Here is a 19,524-nt window from a genome sequence, read left to right as displayed (position 1 = left end):
TCTTTCATATTCTTGCTTTCCTTCAAGAGATGCCCTGCAGAGCCTCTTCCAATAGACATCCACCATCACCACCAGCCAATTTAAATTAAAGGCCATCCAGGCACAACAACTGTGCCTGGGACAGATTTCGAGCGCTGTGAAGAGTCAGACCTGCAGGGTTTGGTGTCAGCCCAGGTCAGAGGGGCCTTGCTGGTTCTTCTTGGCTCCTCTGGGGCCAGAAGCGTCCTGCCAGCTTGGGGACTGGGAAGTGGGAAGTGCTGCTCTGCAGCAGAAGAGACCAAAGCGGGGAAGTGCAACCACCCAACTGCCAGGAGTGATCAGTCATTTGTAAACCAGCCCTGCTCCACCCTTCCTGGAGCAGAAAAACACCTGCAGGCAAGTGGATGCCTTGGGCTGTGCTGGGGCCACAAAGAGGGGACAGGATGGGTGGGTGGGGAGGGAGAGATGTGGGGCAGAGATGGGCATGCCTGATGTCCATGAGTCAGCCTGGGGGCTGCCATCCACAGAGCTTCACCCGCGTTTTGGTTTCTTTAATCACAGTGTCTGGAAATATAAGCTTTAATCAGGACTGTGCAAGAGCACAGAAGGAAAACCTCAACAGGAATCACTGATATTTTATCTGGTGTTTGGAACTTGCTGTCTTTCCCCTGCAGCTGCTTGTGGCCCCCCACTATCTGTGAGTGGAAATCTCCTGAATCTCCTGGGATCGGCAGACCCAGGACAGGAGGGACTGGGCAGGTCACAGGGAGCTGAGCTCCTGCTGCTCTCCTGCCTCTCTCTGGTGTTCTCTTGACTGCAGACAAGTTCCTCTCTCTGAGGCCAAGGTATTTTGGCCTTCCTGTTGACCTCTGGAGGGTTCCAGGGCTTCTCTGCTGGGGTGCCTCATCTCAACATCCATTCCAGGGCTTCAGCTGCCCCCTGTGCCTCCCCTGGCCCTTCCAAGCCCAGCACTTGGAGCCATCAGGCACTTTCAGGCAGATTGTGGTTTTGATCTGAAGGGAAGAGATGAGAAATGTTGCAGAGGGGTTGTTCTCCCCCTGCCCCACTTCACTTCAAAGAAGGAACATCTGAACTGAGATTGGAGCAAAGGAGAAGTGCCAAGATACAGCTCAGCCTGTGACTGTGGAGGGAGCAATGGGGACAAGACAGAACAGGAACTGTCCCTCTTGTTGGGGCTCAGGTCCCATTATCCCCCAGTCACGAGCTAGGGACTCCATGCCTTGGATATGTTTGTGGAAGGGGCATGAGGAAGATCCTTTGATGTTTTGTGGGTCCAGAGAACCTGCCCACCAAAGGTGAGGGGGTCAAGCTGTCCCAGCAGCTCATCTGCCTCGAGCCCTCCTGCCATCAAAAGCATTTTCCTCCCCCCTGTCCTGTCCTCTCCACAGATCTCTCTCCTGTCAGGAGTCTCTGGGACTCCTCGCACATTGCCAGCTCTTTGAGAAGCTGCTTAGGGCCCCTGACAAGGCAAGTTCCTCCGTCCTCGGATCTTCCGGGAACAGCCCACATGTTCTGTACTGAACAGACGCATCAGCTGGAGGTTCACCCTGAAGCAAGAGCAAAGCTCAAAGGGGTGATGTGCCAGGATCATACTGACCCTTTGGGTCCCAGTGATTTGTGGGCAGCCGCCCAGAGGGTTTGGGAGTGAGCTCTTCATGCCGCACATGCAGCCCCGCTCTGCTCTGAGCGCTCCTGGCCCAGCCTTCCTGCTGATTTCTGCCCCTGCAATCTCGGGGGTCATCTGCTGACCTTATCAGTGTGAGCTTCTTTCCACACTGCTGATAGCAAAGGCCAAAACCCCAGCTGAAAGGGTGAAGGTGGAGAATGGAGCCTTCAGTTTTTGATGAGAACTGCTCTTGCTCGCACGTGGCTCCCTGTGCATTCTCCACGTGTCTGTGCTGCCATCGGGGTGGGATCAATCCACTCCTCCAGCGGTGGATGGGCTCCCTGGAGAGCTCCCTGCTGATGGAAGGACTCCCTGCTCTTTGCTCTCAGCCTGGGGCCATCTTCATGACTTCCTGCCAGTCTGCATTGAGAGCACAGGTAGAGCACGGCACAGCTTCTGCTCCGATCCTGAGTTAAAAGGTGCTCTGTTTTTCTTTTATCTTTACCACTTTGCAACTGATTTGGGTGGGGTCCACCCCGCAGAGAAATGTGGTTGATGTTGTAACTTCCCCTTTTTTCACTCTGGTAGGTAGAAGCCTCGATTATTTTGCACGAGGAGCTGTCCCCACCACCTGCTCCGTGCTGGGCCTCAGGCAAAGAGCTGGAGAGCACTGAACCTCCCTGAACCTCCCACAAGCCATGACAGGTGAGTCCTAAGGCAAATTCCCAGCCACAGTTGGGAATAGCTCGTTTCAAGGCTCTCCCGTCGAGTTGGGCAGACATAAGGAATTAGGCCAATGATGGAAATTAACATTGCAGCCATGTTCTCGTCCCTTGGTTCTGCTCTCAGCACCTCGTGCCTCCTGCAAAGGTGAGAAGCAGCAGCTTTTTGCCTCCTTCCCTGCCTGTGGGAAGGCAGACAGTGGGAAGGTCCTGGCCCATCTCTAGCAGATGCTTGTTGAGTTGAAGGTGTAGGGGCAGTGTCAGGGCACGTGCTCAGCTTGGACCAGCTGGTTTCCCTTGAAGTGGACGGGGCAGAGGCTCAGCTGCAGCCACACAGGTGCCTGGAGCTGCTGCACAGACAGTGCAGGATGGGGATGGATGGGGATGGATGTGTTCTGAGGGAGTGGCAGGAGCTGGGCCCGTGGAGGAGCCCTGAGGAGTGACAGTGTGGACCTTCCTCCTGAAGAAGGAAGGGGGATGTATCTGAGCACGGGTGGTGCACAGGGCAGCTGGGGAAGACCTCTCTGCCAGGCTCAGGGCTGAACTGAGCACCACAGCAGGCAAAGCACTTTGTGTCTCAAGCTGTCTGGGTGCTCTTACCAGCACTCGGATGTGCTCAGCCCCACATACTCCACCCATCAAGGTGTTGCCCCATTTGACACAGCCTGCTCCGACCAAAGAGGGCCCTGGCACGTTACGTTATTCATGCCACACCTTCACAACCACAGCAAAGCCAAGAACAACCAGACCCTTACCAAGAAATGATGACAGCTGTTAGAAGAGATGTCAATACTCTCAAGTCACAACAGGAAACTTTATTAAACAACAGGAAGCCCATGCTCATGGGTGGACTTACAAAAGACCTCACCCTTCTCTCCCCTTGCACTTTCAGTGCTGCAGGGCTGGCACACGGGGCTCTGACTCTCACCTCCAGGCTGAGCAGGGCTGCTGGGTTCAGTCCCACACCTGCTCCAGCCCTCAGAGAGGATCTGCTCTTCCCCAAGCCCTACCTGACCCCTTCCTCCATCGAGCATCCCTTGACTGCTGACCCAGGCTCAGAAGATGGATGCTCCAGTGCTGAGCTGGCTGCTGAATCGCTCCCTCCTCCTTCCCCTGGACTTTGCTCAACACCCCGAGCTCAGACTCGACCTGCTGGGCACGAAAGGCTCCTGCCTGCAGCTGGCTGCCACGAGGAACGTGAACATCATCCTGCAGCACTACAACTTCTCCGGCAAGCTCACCAACCGGCACTCTGGGGACGAGGGCATGGGGCTGGTCCGCACGGCCTTCGCCGTCATCAGCTGCGTCATCATCCTGGAGAACCTGCTGGTGCTGCTGGCCGTGCTGCGCTGCCTGCGGGGCCGGCGCTGGGTCTACTCCTGCATCGCCAGCATCACCCTCAGCGACCTGCTGGCGGGCATCGCCTACCTCTGCAACCTCTGCCTGTCGGGCAGCAAGACCTTCCAGCTGTCCCCTCAGCTCTGGTTCCTGCGGGAGGGCATCCTCTTCGTCGCCCTGGCTGCCTCCACCTTCAGCCTGCTGGTGACGGCCATCGAGCGCTACAGCGCCATGGTGAGGCCCATCGCCGAGAACGAGGCCAGCAAGACCCTGAGGCTGCGCGGCCTCATCGTGTCCTGCTGGCTGCTGGCCCTGGTCATCGGGCTGCTGCCGCTGCTGGGCTGGAACTGCCTCTGCGACTTCCAGGCCTGCTCCGTGCTCCTGCCGCTCTACTCCAAGAACTACATCCTCTTCTCCGTGGTCATGTTCAGCATCATCCTCCTGGGCATCGTGGGCCTCTACATCTCCATCTTCCATCTGGTGCAGGCCAGCTCCAGGCAAAGCAGCTCCCGGAACGGCCGCAGGCGGTCCCTGCGCTTGCTGAAGACGGTGCTGATTATCCTGGGGGCCTTCATCCTCTGCTGGAGTCCCCTCTTTGTCCTGCTGCTCTTTGATGTCTTCTGTGAGACCGGGGCTTGCACCCACCTGCACAGCCTGGACTGGACCCTGGCTCTGGCCCTGCTGAACTCGGGGGTCAATCCCGTCATTTACTCCCTGCGGAGCGTGGAGGTTCGCCGTGCCGTGGGGAGCCTGCTGTGCTGCTGCTGTGTCAGGGCTGGCCTCTGCAAGCCTGGCAGCTGCCTGGTCATCTCAGACATCAATTCTGGCTCCTCCACGGAGAGCTCCCTGCGCTACCGCGACAGCTTCCGCAGCTCCGTGGCGCGGAACGCTCGGCCCAGGGCACCTCTGTCCAGCAACTCCAGCATGATGAGCAATCTCCCCAGTCTGTGAGGGGCCACGGGGGGAGCAAGAGATGCCAGACAGCCCCCAGGACCCCAGGTGCTGGTCCTGGCCTGGCAGGACTGTAGCAACTCACGGGTTGTGAACTGGGGCCAGTCCCATCAGCCTGGGGAGGTGCCTCGGTGTGGGTGCAGCGCAGGGACAGGGATTGCTCCGGGACTGGGAGTGGAAGATACAGGCACGTTTCAGGATCGATGCTCTGCTGGGACAGCTGCAGTGCTCAGGTTCTGTGTGTGTGCTTTGGGTGCGCAGAGGTGCTGTACCTGCCCACCTGAGGGTGTTTTGCCCCAGGGGACAGTGGCAAATAGGATGGATTTCCCCAACCACGTGGCTCTCCCAAGCCTTTGGAATCCTTTTGGAGCTTCTCTGATGGGCACAGCTGCTGGAAAGGCATAGAAGCTTGATGTCTTGCCCAGCCCAAAGATGCAGAGGGCTGCAGCCAGAGCCCAGACACTCCCCGGGGTGCAGAGGCTGGGCACTGAGCCAGGGCAAGTGCTGTGACAGTGCTCAGAGCTGCAGTGACAGGGCTGGCACTAGCACGGGCAGAAGGAGGTGCCCAGAGAGACTGAGGAGCCTAGTGCCATCCTGGGCCTGAAGACATGGCTGGTTGTGCCTCAGATCCCTGCTCTTCTGTCCTCTCATGTAGGGAATAATCAGAGCAGCACCCAAATACCTCCTTTCACCATGCCAGAAGGCCACTGAAGCACTGGGGACCCATAAAATCTGCAGGCCCAGCCCCTCTGCAGGAGCTGAGCGTTTAGCCCATTTGTTTTGCAATAAATCAAGGTGATCAGAAAGCCTTGGGTTGATTTGCTTCGATTTTTTTCCTCTGGAGGCCAGGTACTGTCTGGGACATGTTTTTGTAGTCCGGGGACAGCAGGAGCTGCCCTCCTGTTCCTGGGACAGGGGGATCACCTGCTCAGGAGGCAGCAGGAGCCTCCCTTCTGGTCCTGTTCATCCCATCCTGTCCAGTCCTGTCCCGTCTCAACCATCCCATCCTACCCCATCCTGCACCATCCTGTTCATCCCATCCCATCCCATTCATCCCATCCCAGCTCAGCCCCCAGCCCAGCCCAGTCCACAGATTCTGTCCCGTCCTGTCCCTTCCCAATCCCCCATTCCCAATCCCCCATTCCCAATCCCCCAGCTCATCCCAGCCCATGGATTCCATCCCATGGATCCCGTCCTGTCCTGTCCCAATCCCCCATTCCCTTCCCATCACAGCCCAGTGCAGCCCAGCCCATGGATTCTCTCCCGTCCCAATCTCCCCTCCCCTCCCCTCCCCTCCCCTCCTCTCCCCTCCCCTCCCCTCCCCTCCCCTCCCCTCCCCTCCCCTCCCCTCCCCTCCCCTCCCCTCCCCTCCCCTCCGCTGGGGGGCGCTCGGGAGCGCCAGGCCGCGGGGAGGGCGCCCCCTGCAGGCCAAGGCGGGGAGGTACCGCGGCCTGCGCGGGCCGCCGCGACTACAATTCCCAGCGCCCCTCGCGGCGGCGCGCGAACTACAGCTCCCGGCATGCGGCGCGGGGCGCGCCGTGCGTGCCGAGCAGGCCGCAGTGCGGGCCGGGGCCGCGGCGATGCTGGAGGAGGCGAGCGAGGTGCTGGAGTCGGTGCTCAAGGCCTCGTGCCTCCCGCTCAGCGTCCTGCTCTTCGTGCCCGCCGTGCTCCTGCTCCTGGGGCCGCCGCCCGCCGCCGAGGCGGCGCACGAGTTCACGGTCTACCGCATGCAGCAGTATGAGCTCGGCGGGCAGCCCTACGGTGAGGAACTGCACGGGCCGGCCGGGCTCGGCGCTGCCGGCAGCGGCCCCCTCAGGGGTGCTGGGGCCGTGGGGAGGGAGCCCCGGCCCCGGGGAGGAGCCCAGGGTGGGCGGTGAGGCGGAGGGCGGAGGGCGGCCCGGCCTGGGGGAGGCGCGGGGGGCTCGGGGGCTCCGGGAGGCGGCAGCAGCCGGGCCCGGGGCCAGGCCCAGGCGCAGGGGAGGCGGCTGGAGGGCCCCGTCTGGCTGAGTTTCACTGTCCGGGCTCAGCACGAGCAGGAGAGGGGCTGGGAGCTCCATCGCAGTGACCTAGAGGTAGCCAAGGACCCCTGTCTGTGGGCTGGGGGCTCTGTGTTTTGAGGGGTCCAGCTGCATCCCTCCTGCATTCTGGTACACTCGGCTGTGAGCTCGGTTTTGTCCTTTTGCCTTTGACTCCTTTATTGACAGGTTGATTCCTCTTTGCTCTTCATCTTCCTCATCCTCAGCTCTGTGTGTTGCTCCGGTGGCTCCATTTCAGAGCCCTTCCTTCCCCGGTGTTACAGCTGACCTTTACTTGCTCTGTTCTCTTACTTGCAGCCTGCTGATTGTGCAACACCTTTCTCTGGGTCAGAGACACACCCTGTTCTGCGAGTCCTTGAGATGCTGCAAGCCTCAGCCTCCTCCCCCGTGTGCCCACAAACCCAGAATCAAGGGTTGTTTCTGGGTCTTCTGTAGAGATTTTATTCCAGGCCAGGGCACGCGCTCTGTCTGTGAGTGACTCTTCCTGTAGAGTTAACAGTGAACAGCCCCACGTTTCATTTGTGCTGTCCATGAGACACCATCTCTCATTCTTTCAGATCTTAATAAGTTCAAATATATGAGCTATGAAATGCAGCTGTGCCTGTGTACTCCTTAAACACTTCACGCTTCTGGTGGCTTCTAAATAAATGAAATTATTTCTGGGTTTTTCCATCAGTTTCTCAGAATGTGTCCTCATCTTGAGGGCTCTCTTGCTGCCAGCCTCAGTAGCTCCAGGGCAGGCCCTTGCATGGGGGTAGGACTCTCTCTTTTCTCAGGTGCTGGGAGCTGTTTGTTGCCAGGCTTAGCAGGGATGTGATTCAGCTGCCTTTGACTTTGCTTGCTTCCCCTCTACCCAAGTGTTCACAATTTTGTGACCCCTTGAAAAGCCAGCTGTTGTTTTTTTTAAGATGCTTCCAATTAACTTTTTATGCTGTTTCTTCTCCTGCAGCCTTTTAGCTCGGTGAGCTGTGTTGTTTCCTTTGTTCCTTCCTGCTCCCTTTCTGTTCCTGTTGCTTGTGTGTTCTGAGATGTCCTTCAGGATAAAAACTGTATTTCAGAGCAGTCTGAGTTGGAAGGGACCCACAAGAATCACCAAGACCAACTCTCAAAGGGAATGACCCACAGAGGGATCAAATCCCATAACCTTGGGATTTGGTGTTATTATTATTTGGTGTTATTAGCACCACACTCTGACCAGCTGAGCTGATTTGTCGTTCCAGATTCTCATATTCTTTTCCAAGAATACCAAATACAGGTTGCTGCTCAACCTCTTCTTGCAGAGGGAAGAGTTTTTGGTTGACATCACTCACAGAGCAGTTTAAGACAAGCTTGGACTTCCTCTAATACTGATAGGATGAGAATTCTTTGGTTTGTAAATGAGTGATTATTAACCAGCTCTCTGTAGAGAAACTGCAGAAAGTCAACCTGTCAGAAAAACACTGTTGTGTCTTCTCTGCCTAGATGTCAGAGAGAGCAGAACTTTGGGTGCACACCTTGCTGTGTTTACACATCATTCCTATGGAAATGGTGGAGGGATTATCCTCATTTTGAATTATTTTTCTCTGGTTGCAGGGGGGGGGTGCTGTTAATTTTTGTTTGTTTAGTATCAGAGGTCTGTGGGGGGAATTTCCATTGTGCCTGGGCTCTGTTTCTGGGTGTGTGACCCTCACTGATACTGTGCAGGGGTAATGTAGATTTTTCTTGTTTAGGTGCTTCTGTGACCTTTGACAAGACCAAACTAATGTTAGGGTTAAGCTAAACCAGGTTTAAATCCAGTTCTTAGCAATGCTCCTGTTTGACAGCGGCTGGAGCAACTTGTCTGTCCCTGTGTGGGGACCCAGAAGGATGAAATCTCCAGTGGAGGTGCCAGAGTTTCAGAAGAAGAAATTAAATTATAAACTGTAACGTGGATTTGACCCTCTCAGGGCCCAAGTGTCCTTTTGGCCCTCCTTTGGGGAATGCTTCTGGCGAGCCTGCAGCCTGCTGTGCTCCCAGGGGATTGCATTTCCTCGTGGGGGATTTGATCTGCTGGCACTGAGAGCGGGAGAGGGCGAGCCCTCAGGGGCAGCCTGCTCCTCTGTGACTCTGCCAGCCCCAGAACCTTCCTTGGGGCTGAGTGAGGGCAGCCCTTGGGGTGACACGGGGCAGCCTGGTGTCCCTGGGGTGACATGAGGCAGTCTGGTGTCCTTTCATCAGGTGGTTCTGCACAGCTTCCATCCACAGCTTGATCCTACAGCTGGGGGAAGCTCTGGAGAGGCCAGGCTGTGTCTCTGGCTGCAGGTATTAGGTGTGAGCAGACAGGTAGCCTGTGTGTGGTGTTGAGGAGGAAGATTGGATGATGAGGCTGTGTGGTGTGGAACAAGGGGGGGGATCTGCACAGGAAAACCCACAGACCTCTGCTCCTTCTCGGGAAGAGGCAAACTCAGCTTTCTGCACCTTCTGCCCGCTCTGCAGCCCATCAGGCTGCCCCCAGGACCTCTCTGAGCAGGGGGCAGGCTGGAGCAGAGGGTCTGGGGTGCAGTACCTGAGGAGCCCTCTCACCTTCCCCGCTGGCAGGCACCAGGAGTGCGGTGCTCAACACGGAGGCGCGCACCGTGGAGGCGGACGTGCTGAGCCGCCGCTGCGTCATGATGCGCCTGGTGGACTTCTCCTACGAGCAGTACCAGAAGGCTCTGCGCCAGTCAGCTGGGGCTGTGGTCATCATCCTGCCACGATCCATCTCCTCTGTCCCCCAGGATGTCGTGAGGGTAAACAGAAAAGTTTTCTTTCTCTTCCCATAAAAAGTGTCTTGGGGGAAAGCTCGCTGGCTGCGGGGCTGGAGGCTTCTGTTGTAACACACAACGAATCGTGTTTAATTTTAAAACTTCTCCCTCTCTGCTTTGGTTGTTAATTTTTTCTTGACACCTCTCGTGTTTCGCAGCTGCTAAGTTTGTGTCTCGCTTAAATCCTCAGCAATTCATGGAGATAGAGCCAGAAATGCTTGCTATGGAAACCATTGTGCCAGTCTACTTTGCAGTGGAAGATGAGGAGCTGCTGTCTATCTACGAACAAACACGGGCTGCTTCTGCATCACAGGGTTCTGCCTCAGCTGCGGAAGGTGGGTTCTAACAAGGAGAAAAAAGTTTTGAGGAAGACAGGCCTGTTCCCACCTCTGGGAGGAGTCTGCTGTGTCATCTGTACCATGAACCAGCATTCTGTCGCCTTCGTGTTTATTCTTTGTCAAAGTGTTTAGAGATTCAATGGAAGAAAAGCACAGTATAAGCAAGCATTACTTGACTATATTTGGACATAAAGTTGCAGGAAATTCTCAGCTTCACACTGTTGCAAGTAAGGTAGAAATCAAAACTCGCTTAAAGACAACATTGAAAATGTCAAGTGGCGATGGTGGGTTGGTAGAAGCTGAAGGTTTTTGTCTGACCACAAGTCAGTTTGATGCTTCCATGTAAATAATATGACTGTCTTATTGACCTGCTGCTTATGACTGATTTTAGTACTGCTGGAGAAAAGTTTTTGACCAGCCCAAAATACTTGGATTTTAGGACAGAATGAAAAAGCACAGTCACCAAGATTCTGTGTCATTGTATAAACACCAGTGACAAGTGAGAGGGCTTAAATGGTTTAAAGCTGGTCTCTCCAAAGCTCAGTTATCAGGGGAAAGGAAGGGAAGAAACTTCCCCAGGTGTACATTGTGGGGATTTTTGGTGTTTTTGTTCCAGTTCTGCTGCACACAGCAACTGCCAATGGCTTCCAGATGGTGACCAGCGGGGCTCAAAGCAAAGCTATCAATGACTGGCTCATCCCCAGTGTGGAGGTGAGTTGTGTATGGATTCAAACTGGCAATATTGATGAGGTGACTTCTTGTATTGGGACTTTATCAGACATTTGGTCTGACAGGGCAAGTCAGGGGAGTCTCAGCCAGGTATCTGAAGTCCTCACAGTTGAGGTCTTGACAGACTCAGCAGGAATGTAGAAGTCAGGCTGTCCTTGTCCAGGCACATGAGAGGTGATGGGGAGTGACACTGCTCTCTTTCCTCTGCAGGGAAGGCTGACAGGGCTGGGTGGAGAAGACCTGCCCACTGTTGTGATAGTTGCCCACTATGATTCCTTTGGAGTGGCTCCAGTGAGTATTCTTCCTTCCTGAAGCTCTCTGTTCCTGTCCTTTTCCCCTCTGCCCATGTGTCTTCTCTTGGCCTTAGGGCTGTGGGGCAGTTACAAGTGGAGCACAGTGCTGTGCTGTCTTGCAGCTGTTCTGACAAGATTCAGTGTAGGTTTGTCACCTTGTGTCTGTCCCACCTCCTCCTGCAGTGGCTGTCCCACGGGGCTGACTCCAATGGCAGTGGAATCTCAGTGCTGCTGGAACTGGCCAGGCTGTTCTCTCGCCTCTACACCTACAGGAGGACCCATGCTGGGTGAGGAACTGCTCTCTTTGGGGTTAAATGTGTGTGCCTGACAAGTGGAGGGGATGATGTGGGAAGCAGATTCCATCCTCAAGCACTGGGAGCTCCCCACTTCTGATCTGTCCTGCCTTTACCTGAGTATGTGGCATGTAGGGAGTGTTTGGTAATGGACAGTTTGCTTTGGATGTCAGCTGCAGGTGGTTGTGATTTCACCACACCTCCAAGGCTGAGTGCAGGAATTCTTGGAGTGCAGCATGCTAACCCTTTTCTGGCTTTTCTGATGGGCAGGTATAACTTGCTGTTCTTTGCATCTGGAGGTGGCAAGTTTAATTATCAAGGAACTAAGCGATGGCTGGAAGACAATTTGGACCACACTGGTGAGTAAGGGGCTGGTTGTGTTAAATGTCTATAATTAATTGTCAGCTCTTCTGTGTGAATCTCCTTGTGTGAGCCTTGCTTTTTTGGGGGGGATGGAAATCCCAGCACAAGACGTAGCAATAAAGGTTTGGATTTTTCTGTTCCAGATTCCAGCCTGCTGCAGGACAATGTAGCATTTGTTCTCTGCCTTGACACTCTGGGCAGAGGCAATAGCCTTCATCTTCATGTCTCAAAGCCTCCCAAGGAGGGCACCTTGCAGCATGCATTTCTGAGAGAACTGGAGATGGTAAGAAAAAGCTTTTTAGGTTCATGGGAACTTGGGACTTACCATACAGCTCTCCATGAGAGGAAGGAAGATGTGAAGAAAGGGTGTGCTATTGAAATAATTCATGTATTGTTTAGGGTCACTTGATTTGAAGTGCAGACAAATCCTCATGCTACAGTCCAAAGTGAAGCAGACTAGATCTGCAAATGCTACAGACACTAAAAAAGCTCTTTTTGACCTGAAAATCCAGCTTTAATAATGTCAGTAACTGTACCTTACGTTCTGGGACACACAGAAGCAGATGTAGGCAGGCAGGGCAGCGCAGGGTGGCACTCTGCAGTGAGCAGCACCCCTGAATGGCTTGCCTTTGTCCTCAGGTTGTTGCCAGCCAGTTCCCAGAGGTGAAGTTCACCATGGTGCACAAGAAGATCAACCTGGCTGAGGACATGCTGGCGTGGGAGCACGAGCGGTTCGCCATCCGGCGCCTGCCTGCGTTCACCATCTCCCACCTGGAGAGCCACCGGGACAGCCTCCGCAACAGCATCATGGACAGGAGGTGACCTGTGGGAGCCCTGAAAACCCCCTCAGGGAAACTTCCAGGCTTTGCCCTGGGATGATTTACCATAGAGCTCCCTGCCTAGGCCGAAAGGGAAAACTTCCTTCATGGTGCCTTGCAGAACTACTCCCAATCTACCCTGGATTGCTTCTGTCATTAGTCACTTAACCCTGCCCTCCCCAGTTCATCCCTCAGACCCCTCTATAGGTTGCCTTGCCCTTTGTACCACCCCTGTGCCCTCAGATCATTGGCCACTGACCCCTTTCTTAACCCCTCAGTGAGGCACCCTGGGGAAGGAAGGCTGGGCTTTAAATCCAGCCCAGAAACCCAAACTGCCCTCACAGCTGCTTGTGTTGTTCTGATGGTCGGGGCACAGGTGACGAACATTGGGAGGTGGGCTCTGGATTCAGGCTTATGCCTGGTGCAGTGAGAAAGGGTTGTTTCTAGAGGAAGCTGATGCCATTGGCAAGTCCGTAATCCCCTCTTTTGCTTTAGGGCACGAATAGACACTAAAGCACTGACCAGGAATACTCAGATCATTGCTGAGGCTCTGACAAGGGTCATCTACAATCTAACAGAAAAGGTAAGAGGTGCCCACCATGCAGTGCTAGCCAGACTTGTCCTGCCCAGCCAAGCTCAACAATAACCTGGGTTGTTTTTGTTTTGTTTTGTTTTTTTCATTTTCCCTTGCAGGGAGCACCTGCAGACATGCAGATCTTCACAGATCAGATGGTAAGCACAGTGCATTACTTTTGTGACCTATGGAAGCTAGAGTCTGGGAGAGGGCTCTGGTGTGTGATTCACTCCCTTTCTCTGGTGGTATTTTTCTGCAGGAAATCCAGCAGGAGCAACTGGAGTCAGTGATGGACTGGCTGAGCAGTCAGCCCAGGGCTGCCCAGCTGATTGATAAAGACAGCACCTTCCTCAACACCTTAGAATATTACATGGGACGCTACCTGAAGGATGTCAAGCAGCATCATGTGAAGGCAGACAAACGGTAAGAACCAGCCAGGGCATGCAAACTGCCTTCCCCCTGGACAGAATTTTGTCACTGAGCTGCAGCTTTCCTGTTTTTTTTGAAATGCAGCTTTGTTCTTTTCTGCTCTCCTGTCAGTTTTGGTTCATGCTTGGTGTTCTCCCAGAGAAAGCTGCTCATGAGTCCTCACAGCACAGGAACAAGGCCCAGCAGCTCCCTCTGTCTGAAAAGCCTGTTTTTAAACTGTTTTGGTGCCACTGTTCCCACTCTGAGAGCAGGAGAAGACTAAGTTAATTACAAAAAGACAGCTTCTATCCTGTTGAGCCTGTTTGGGCTGAAACTGTTTTAGTGAACAGAGGAAGAAATCTTTCATGTTCATCCTCTCTGGAGACACAGCATGAGTTCTGAATTGTGTCCTTAGGCTTCTGATTGTAGGAAAAGAAAGTCCTGATGGCTAAAATCAGCTCAAAGCCAGTGTGGGAGCTGGTCATGCTTACCTGTCTCTGGTTGGGTGAGCTCCTTGGGAACAGCTCTGGGCTTTCCTCACTGCAGGGTCAAGAAGTGCAGTAGAATCTGAAAAATTTCTCCTTTGCACAGGGACCCCGAGTTTGTTTTCTATGACCAGCTGAAGCAGGTGATGAATGCATACAGGTATGGAATTCCCCTGGGCATGCTGGGTTGTTGTCTCACCCCCTGGCAGGAGCTGCTGTAGCAACTTCATGTGTCCTTTTCCTTGTTCCAGGGTCAAGCCAGCAATCTTTGACCTGCTCCTGGCTGTCTGTATTGCAGCCTACCTTGGCGTTGCCTATGTTGCAGTGCAGGTAAGAGACACAGATGTATTATTTTCCTTATAAAACAAGTTAGATACAAGGAAGCTGGAACAATAATGCCACTTGGCTGTGCTGAAGGCAGTCTCTTGCCATTCTAGTGCAAACCTGGATTTTAGAGCTGTTTTTTGTAGTCAAGGACATGCATAACTCACTTGCTAACCTATTTTGGCTACAAACTGAAACTTTACCACAAGTTTTAGTTACCTAGGTAATTTAAAGGTTTGTAGCTCGTACTATTAGGAAATATCTGAACTTGGGATGCAGCTTAGAAATGCATCTTCAGAGTTTTGCTTTCTTTTTTCAGTGAAGCCATAAATACATCCTGTGTCCATACCTCTGGAAATGTGATACTCCATGCCTTGGCCAGCCAAATTAAATGTAATGTTTTTGTGTCAGTGTTAACCAAGTGAGCAAGGCTTTGTTCCTGCCTGGGTTCATGAAGGACGTGAATGAAAGGGAAGCTTTTTAGGTCACTCTCAGTTTTGATCATTTTGTGTTATTGGTGTCTATTATTCGTTTAGGGAAACCACAAGCATTTCAAAACTCAGTGTAAGAATATAAACAGGAGGAAAAACATCCTTTGATTTCTATTAGCAATCTTCATTACTTCTGCTATTTGAATTTGAAATTATTTGAAGCCCGGATCTTGTTACATCTGTCAAATATCAAATCAAAATACAATCAACCCCAGCAGAATCGAAAGAGGAATTAAGTGAATTTCTAAGTCACTGGGGAAATGGTGAAAGAGAAGATCCAGTTAAAGACTTGTGAATTGCTGGGAATCTCTGTGTTTGCCTGGTTTATTTTTACCTTCCTGAAACTGCTGGCAGCAGTGTTTCTATAGAGACCAGGAACCTGCATCCTGGTCTGAAATCTGAAGCTTTCTCCTTGCATTCAGAAGGAACAGAATTGCATCCAAAAGAAAAAAAAAAAAAATTAAAAAATCTTTAACACATTTTCACAATGAGGTGATACAGACCTGCACAAACACTTCTGTAAGCCATCATTTTCTGTATAACTTGGCTTCCCAGTCACAATTCCTCCTCATCCATCTAGTCCCACTCCCTCTTCAGGATGAGTGGTTGATGCAAGGCCCTGCATTTGCACACTGGTATTAAGGTATTGTTTTAAGCCTTCTGCTGAGCTTTCTGTGTGTTTAGAACTGTCATGGTTACTTCTTTTCCCTTCTGTTTCCAGCACTTTGGTCTCCTTTACAAGATGATACAGAGATTATCCCTTAAAACCAAGCAGCAGTGAAGCGCCGAGTCCCCCCCACCCAGCAGCACTGAGCCATCGGTGAGCCCATTGGGAACCTTCTGCCTTCCACTGAACCCTGCTGTTCCTCTTCCTTTGTCTCCTCTTTGCTACTGTATAGAGGGGAGGAAAGCATAAAGAAAATGAAATTTTAACTCTTGTGCACCTTTGAAGTGCTTTTCTTCACCTTCTTCCCCTGACTTGCACCATGTCTGGTTTTCCTTTTGCATTTTGGTGAGGGAGAGGCTGAGACACTTCAGCAGTTCCTGCAGTCTGGTTCTGAGCAGCTTCTCTGAGTGTAACACAGTCCTGCACCTTCATGGACAGTCACACAGCCAGCCTGGAAACTGAAACTACAGCCTGACGTGGTGCCTCTGCCCAGCAAACAAGGACTTGGAGCAGTTGTTTAAAAGAAAAACCAAAAAATGCACATGCAAAATTTAAGAGAATGCAATTAGCATGTTTCCTCATGGCACCTCTTCCTTGAGCTCACTGCTGGCTTTAGGGAGTTGTGCTGAGCAAGCAGGGTCTGCAGCAAGCACCTTCTTGCATTTTGTTCAAACTCACCCCCTTTTAGGAGGTGCACTGTGAGTGATCTTGACTGTTATTACCAGGGTGAGGAAAGATTAGGACGGGTTTCTGGCATGAGGGTTCTTGCCAGGCACAGGTTCTCTCCTGTCTCTCTTGGGGGATGCATTTTGCCATGTACTTGATTTCTCTGGAGGTTTTTGGTCCTTGAACAGTTCACAGCTGCCACCACTCTGTGCTAAACTCTTGCGTGATTTTTGAGGGGTGTTCCATAGTCCAGCTGCTGCAGGATCATGTTCTGTGCTGTTCCATGTACTTACACAAGCTGGTTCCATTGATAACAAGAGCAGCTCAGACCTGGAAGATATATTGATATATTGAAATATTGAAATATTGAAATGCTACAAGCCCTAGGCTAGTTGTAGTTCTAGAAGATAACCCTGAGCCACTGTCCTGCCATCCAGCAAGTTTTGAGTCCTTTTCTGTAATCTCTTCTGTGTCCGTGAGGTCTCTTCATAAGCCATTGTCTCTTCACAAGCCACAGTGACACCTGGTTTGGTGGGGTGGTTTTTTTTGGTTTTTGTTTTTTTTTTTTTTTTTTTAATTTAAGCTACTACTTGTAATTAAAGCAGCGTATCTAACAGAGGCTGAAAATCTATTTTTGAATTGAGGTGGACCTTTTATTTTTTGTGTATGCAAGGAAAATTCCAGCTGTGGATTCCTGTTTGCACACAGCTGCTGTGCATGTGCTTGTTAGAAGAGGGATTGTTGTGGCCAGTGACTGTCCTTTGGATGGGCACCAAAGCACTGATTTCCATCCTCCTCTGTTTATTTTACTGTAATCTCCTTCGTGGAGTAGTACCCTTACCCCATGATGTGTCCTTTCTGCTACTTTAATTATGTAGCAACTTGTTCTTTAAAGGGTCTTGTCTTTTCCAGGAAAGCCTGCTGGTGTCAGCGGCTCACCATGGTGTCAGCATGGTGCCAAGCACTCCAGAACTATCAGCCACACAGGGAAACCTGCCTCTTCCTCATCTTTTCAGTGCTCATTTCAAATGTGTCTCTCTGCATGCCTGAAGTGCTCAGTGCAATTCCTCTGCCAAATGAATTTATAATGACTTCAGAAGTTGCTGGAGTGGCTGGAAGGCAAGCCTTGATTGTTTTCCACTGGTTTTTATGCTCTGCCCATAAAGACTGCATCTGCTGTGCCCTGGGAAGCTGCATGCCATGGGCTGGGTAGGTCTGGAACATGGTACAGTGGCTCTCTGAAGAACTCTGTAGGCTCTGAATATCTGGGAGTAGTTTGAGTCCTCCAGCTGCAGCATCCATTTCTGGTGTGTTCCACTAAAGGAGGTGCTGTTCCCTCCAGTCTAGCAGATTATTTCACCAGTCTTAATGATTAACTCTGCTACTTTGCTGAGAAAAATAGAAAAATAATATTAGCAATGCTGCTGCAGCTTGAGTTGATGTGAGTAAAATTTGCCAGTCGTGGACAAGAGTGAACAGAACAGACCTGGAGCTTGTTCCTTGCTGTGGAAACTGTCAGCCTTCAGTCTTCCAGATGAGAATCTCAAAGTTCAGAGTCAAAAACTTCCACTCAGTCTTTTTGCAGAGGCTGTAGCACAAAGAAAACACTTTAGCTCTGTGTGGTCTCAGCAATGAACTGTTAACACTCCTGATGCACTGCCAGAAGCCAGTGGAAACAACCTAAAAAAAAGATGAATAAGATTAGTGAGGAGAGTTTATAAACCTGAGGGGCATTTGGGATGGTACATTGCTCTCCCACGCAAGGTTAGTTTGTCCTGTAATCCTTTTGTGTGTGTCTCTCTCTCTGGCTGCCATAAAAAGTAGTTTTTGCAACAGATAAAAGAGTTTCTGCTTTTGATCAAAGTGCACGTGCACTGAAACATATATGCTCAAATCTGAGATAGTCAAATCCCAACTTCCTCATAGCTGGAGCAGAGTGCCCATCCTGGGATTGAATTTAAATCCCAACTTCCTCATAGCTGGAGCAGAGTGCCCATCCTGGCATTGAACTTAGTTCCCACATTGTTATTTCCTTGGCTAAGTCAACAGAGAAGTTTGCAAAGAGCTGATGCGCACTGCAGCATAACTGATCAATTCAGTCACCAACACAAAGGCAGAAATCCAGCAGGTGTTGTGATAAAATAAAAGTTCTCCACAACATTGCAGAAGAGCTCTGTGTAGCTGATTCTTGTTGCCCTTATTTTTTTACCTATCCTCTTTTTTTTGAGGAGTTTGCCTGGCCTGTCAGGAAGAGCATGGAAAGCATTATATCCACACACAAGTGGCTAGCAGTTGATACTCCTAGCCAGAAAACCATTTTCTTTGCTATTTATCTGACTTCACCTGTTGTCCTGGTGCTGTCAGTCTGCAGCTCACAAAAAAACTGGTTTTCCAGGAGGGTTTAACTGAAGCTGTTAATTCCTTCTGTCCACATCCACCTGCATGGGCACTATTGGGAATTGGATGGGAGTAATTTGGATTATTGTAGTTCATCTCCCAAATGAGAGGGGTTGGTTTATTGCTGGGAGAGAAGTAATGCTGTGCAATATGAACTCTGCTCAGTGCAGAGAAAATCCTGAAGCCAGAATGGAATTAGGTCTCCCACTGTCTGTGGCTGTAAGTCACCACAATCTATTTAGACATTCAAAACCACAGCTATACCCAAAATTGCTGTGGGGCTTGGTTTTGAGGGTGTTTTGTTTGTTTAAAATCTCGTGCCCTTATATTGTTCATGGCCCAAGCCCAAATCCCAGGCTGCTCCTGCACCCTGTGTTTAAGCTGGGTTTTACATTTCAGAGGTTTTACATTTTATTTGGTCTTGATTCACCAATCTGAAATGCTGGGGCTGCTCCTAGATGTCTCAGAAAATTGGGCCTCTGGGTACTTGAGTGTGGACTCCTGCTTGCTCACTTCGATCTGTTTAGTTTCCATTTGTAGTTACTGCATAGCAACTTCAAGGTTATAATCTGGAATATTTGCAGCTCAGGAAAAAGATTTGATTTATCTAGCAATGTTAACTCAATTATTTATCTCTTGTGTGCCCTGAAGAACAAATGTATATTGAGGTGAATATTTAAAAGCTAATAGAAAATTCAATGCAGTTGATTTACATATTTTAGGACTATAAATGTAATAATATTTAAGTATTTTAACTTTTTTTTTTTTAATTTGTTTGTCCCTTTTTCCCCTTGGAAAATAAACCAAGTGAATAGGTTTGATGGATAGATTTGTCAGAGAACTATTTGCTCCAAAAAAAAAATGGAATCTCCTTGCATTATTTGGAGGAAAAGACGCCTCAACAAAATGGGAGAAAATCTATGTATTTAAAAGCTTCATCCTGTCTAGTCAAAAGTAAAATAGTATGACAGAAAAACATTTATACACTCCAAGCATGTTTCCAGCACCCTGAGGTGAGGAAATTCCTGTTTATTCTAAAGGTTTGTGCTCGTGTGAAGCAATTAAAAGTTTCTATGCAAAACACCTTTGGTACTGTGAAAAACTGGTTACCTCAGCAGCCAGCACTGTGTGCTCGTGGCGATTGTTGTGCCTCTGTCCTTACCCAATGCCTGTTTGAACACTAAACTCTTTATTCAAATTATAACCAGTGCAAGAGATCTGTTCCCTGAGCATGAGTTTGTCGAAGTCGTGGTGTGGAAGAGG

The 19,524-nt window shown here is 51.0% G+C and overlaps 2 protein-coding genes across 3 annotated transcripts; both read left to right on the top strand.

The window, feature by feature from the left end:
* The first annotated feature begins 2,230 nt into the window (after positions 1 to 2,230).
* On the top strand, positions 2,231 to 5,411 carry S1PR4 (sphingosine-1-phosphate receptor 4). The gene is made up of 2 exons (XM_066205579.1): positions 2,231 to 2,311; positions 3,221 to 5,411. Exon 2 carries the CDS (start codon positions 3,391 to 3,393, stop codon positions 4,615 to 4,617), a length of 1,227 nt encoding a protein of 408 aa, XP_066061676.1. The 5' UTR covers positions 2,231 to 2,311; positions 3,221 to 3,390; the 3' UTR covers positions 4,618 to 5,411.
* A 786-nt stretch (positions 5,412 to 6,197) lies between these two features.
* On the top strand, positions 6,198 to 19,342 carry NCLN (nicalin). 2 transcript variants are annotated; one of them, XM_066205548.1, is made up of 16 exons: positions 6,198 to 6,378; positions 9,210 to 9,400; positions 9,606 to 9,750; positions 10,370 to 10,464; positions 10,693 to 10,773; positions 10,959 to 11,062; positions 11,339 to 11,427; positions 11,575 to 11,714; positions 12,071 to 12,249; positions 12,745 to 12,832; positions 12,943 to 12,981; positions 13,083 to 13,246; positions 13,823 to 13,876; positions 13,968 to 14,046; positions 15,253 to 15,351; positions 16,777 to 19,342. In XM_066205548.1, exons 1-15 carry the CDS (start codon positions 6,198 to 6,200, stop codon positions 15,310 to 15,312), a joined length of 1,689 nt encoding a protein of 562 aa, XP_066061645.1. In that variant the 3' UTR covers positions 15,313 to 15,351; positions 16,777 to 19,342. The 2 variants fall into 2 exon arrangements, with proteins under 2 accessions (XP_066061645.1, XP_066061644.1); XM_066205547.1 differs by having other exon boundaries at positions 15,253 to 19,342.
* The last annotated feature ends 182 nt before the right edge of the window (positions 19,343 to 19,524 follow it).

This window comes from Chamaea fasciata, unplaced genomic scaffold (genome assembly GCF_029207755.1).
Source record: "Chamaea fasciata isolate MVZ Bird 193981 ecotype frontalis unplaced genomic scaffold, bChaFas1.0.hap1 SCAF_28, whole genome shotgun sequence".
In the NCBI taxonomy this organism is placed as follows: Eukaryota; Metazoa; Chordata; class Aves; order Passeriformes; family Sylviidae; genus Chamaea; species Chamaea fasciata.
The sequence above is the reverse complement of the archived record's forward strand: the minus strand, read 5'-3'. Positions and strand labels throughout refer to the sequence as shown.

What these genes read in the sequence shown, in the direction of transcription:
- S1PR4 (XM_066205579.1), top strand. Translation starts at nt 3,391, where the DNA reads ATGGATGCTCCAGTGCTGAGCTGGCTGCTGAATCGCTCCCTCCTCCTT.
- NCLN (XM_066205548.1), top strand. Translation starts at nt 6,198, where the DNA reads ATGCTGGAGGAGGCGAGCGAGGTGCTGGAGTCGGTGCTCAAGGCCTCG. An exon ending in AGATCTTCACAGATCAGATG is followed by an intron (nt 12,982 to 13,082) that starts GTAAGCACAGTG and finishes ATTTTTCTGCAG; the next exon opens with GAAATCCAGCAGGAGCAACT. An exon ending in CATGTGAAGGCAGACAAACG is followed by an intron (nt 13,247 to 13,822) that starts GTAAGAACCAGC and finishes TCCTTTGCACAG; the next exon opens with GGACCCCGAGTTTGTTTTCT.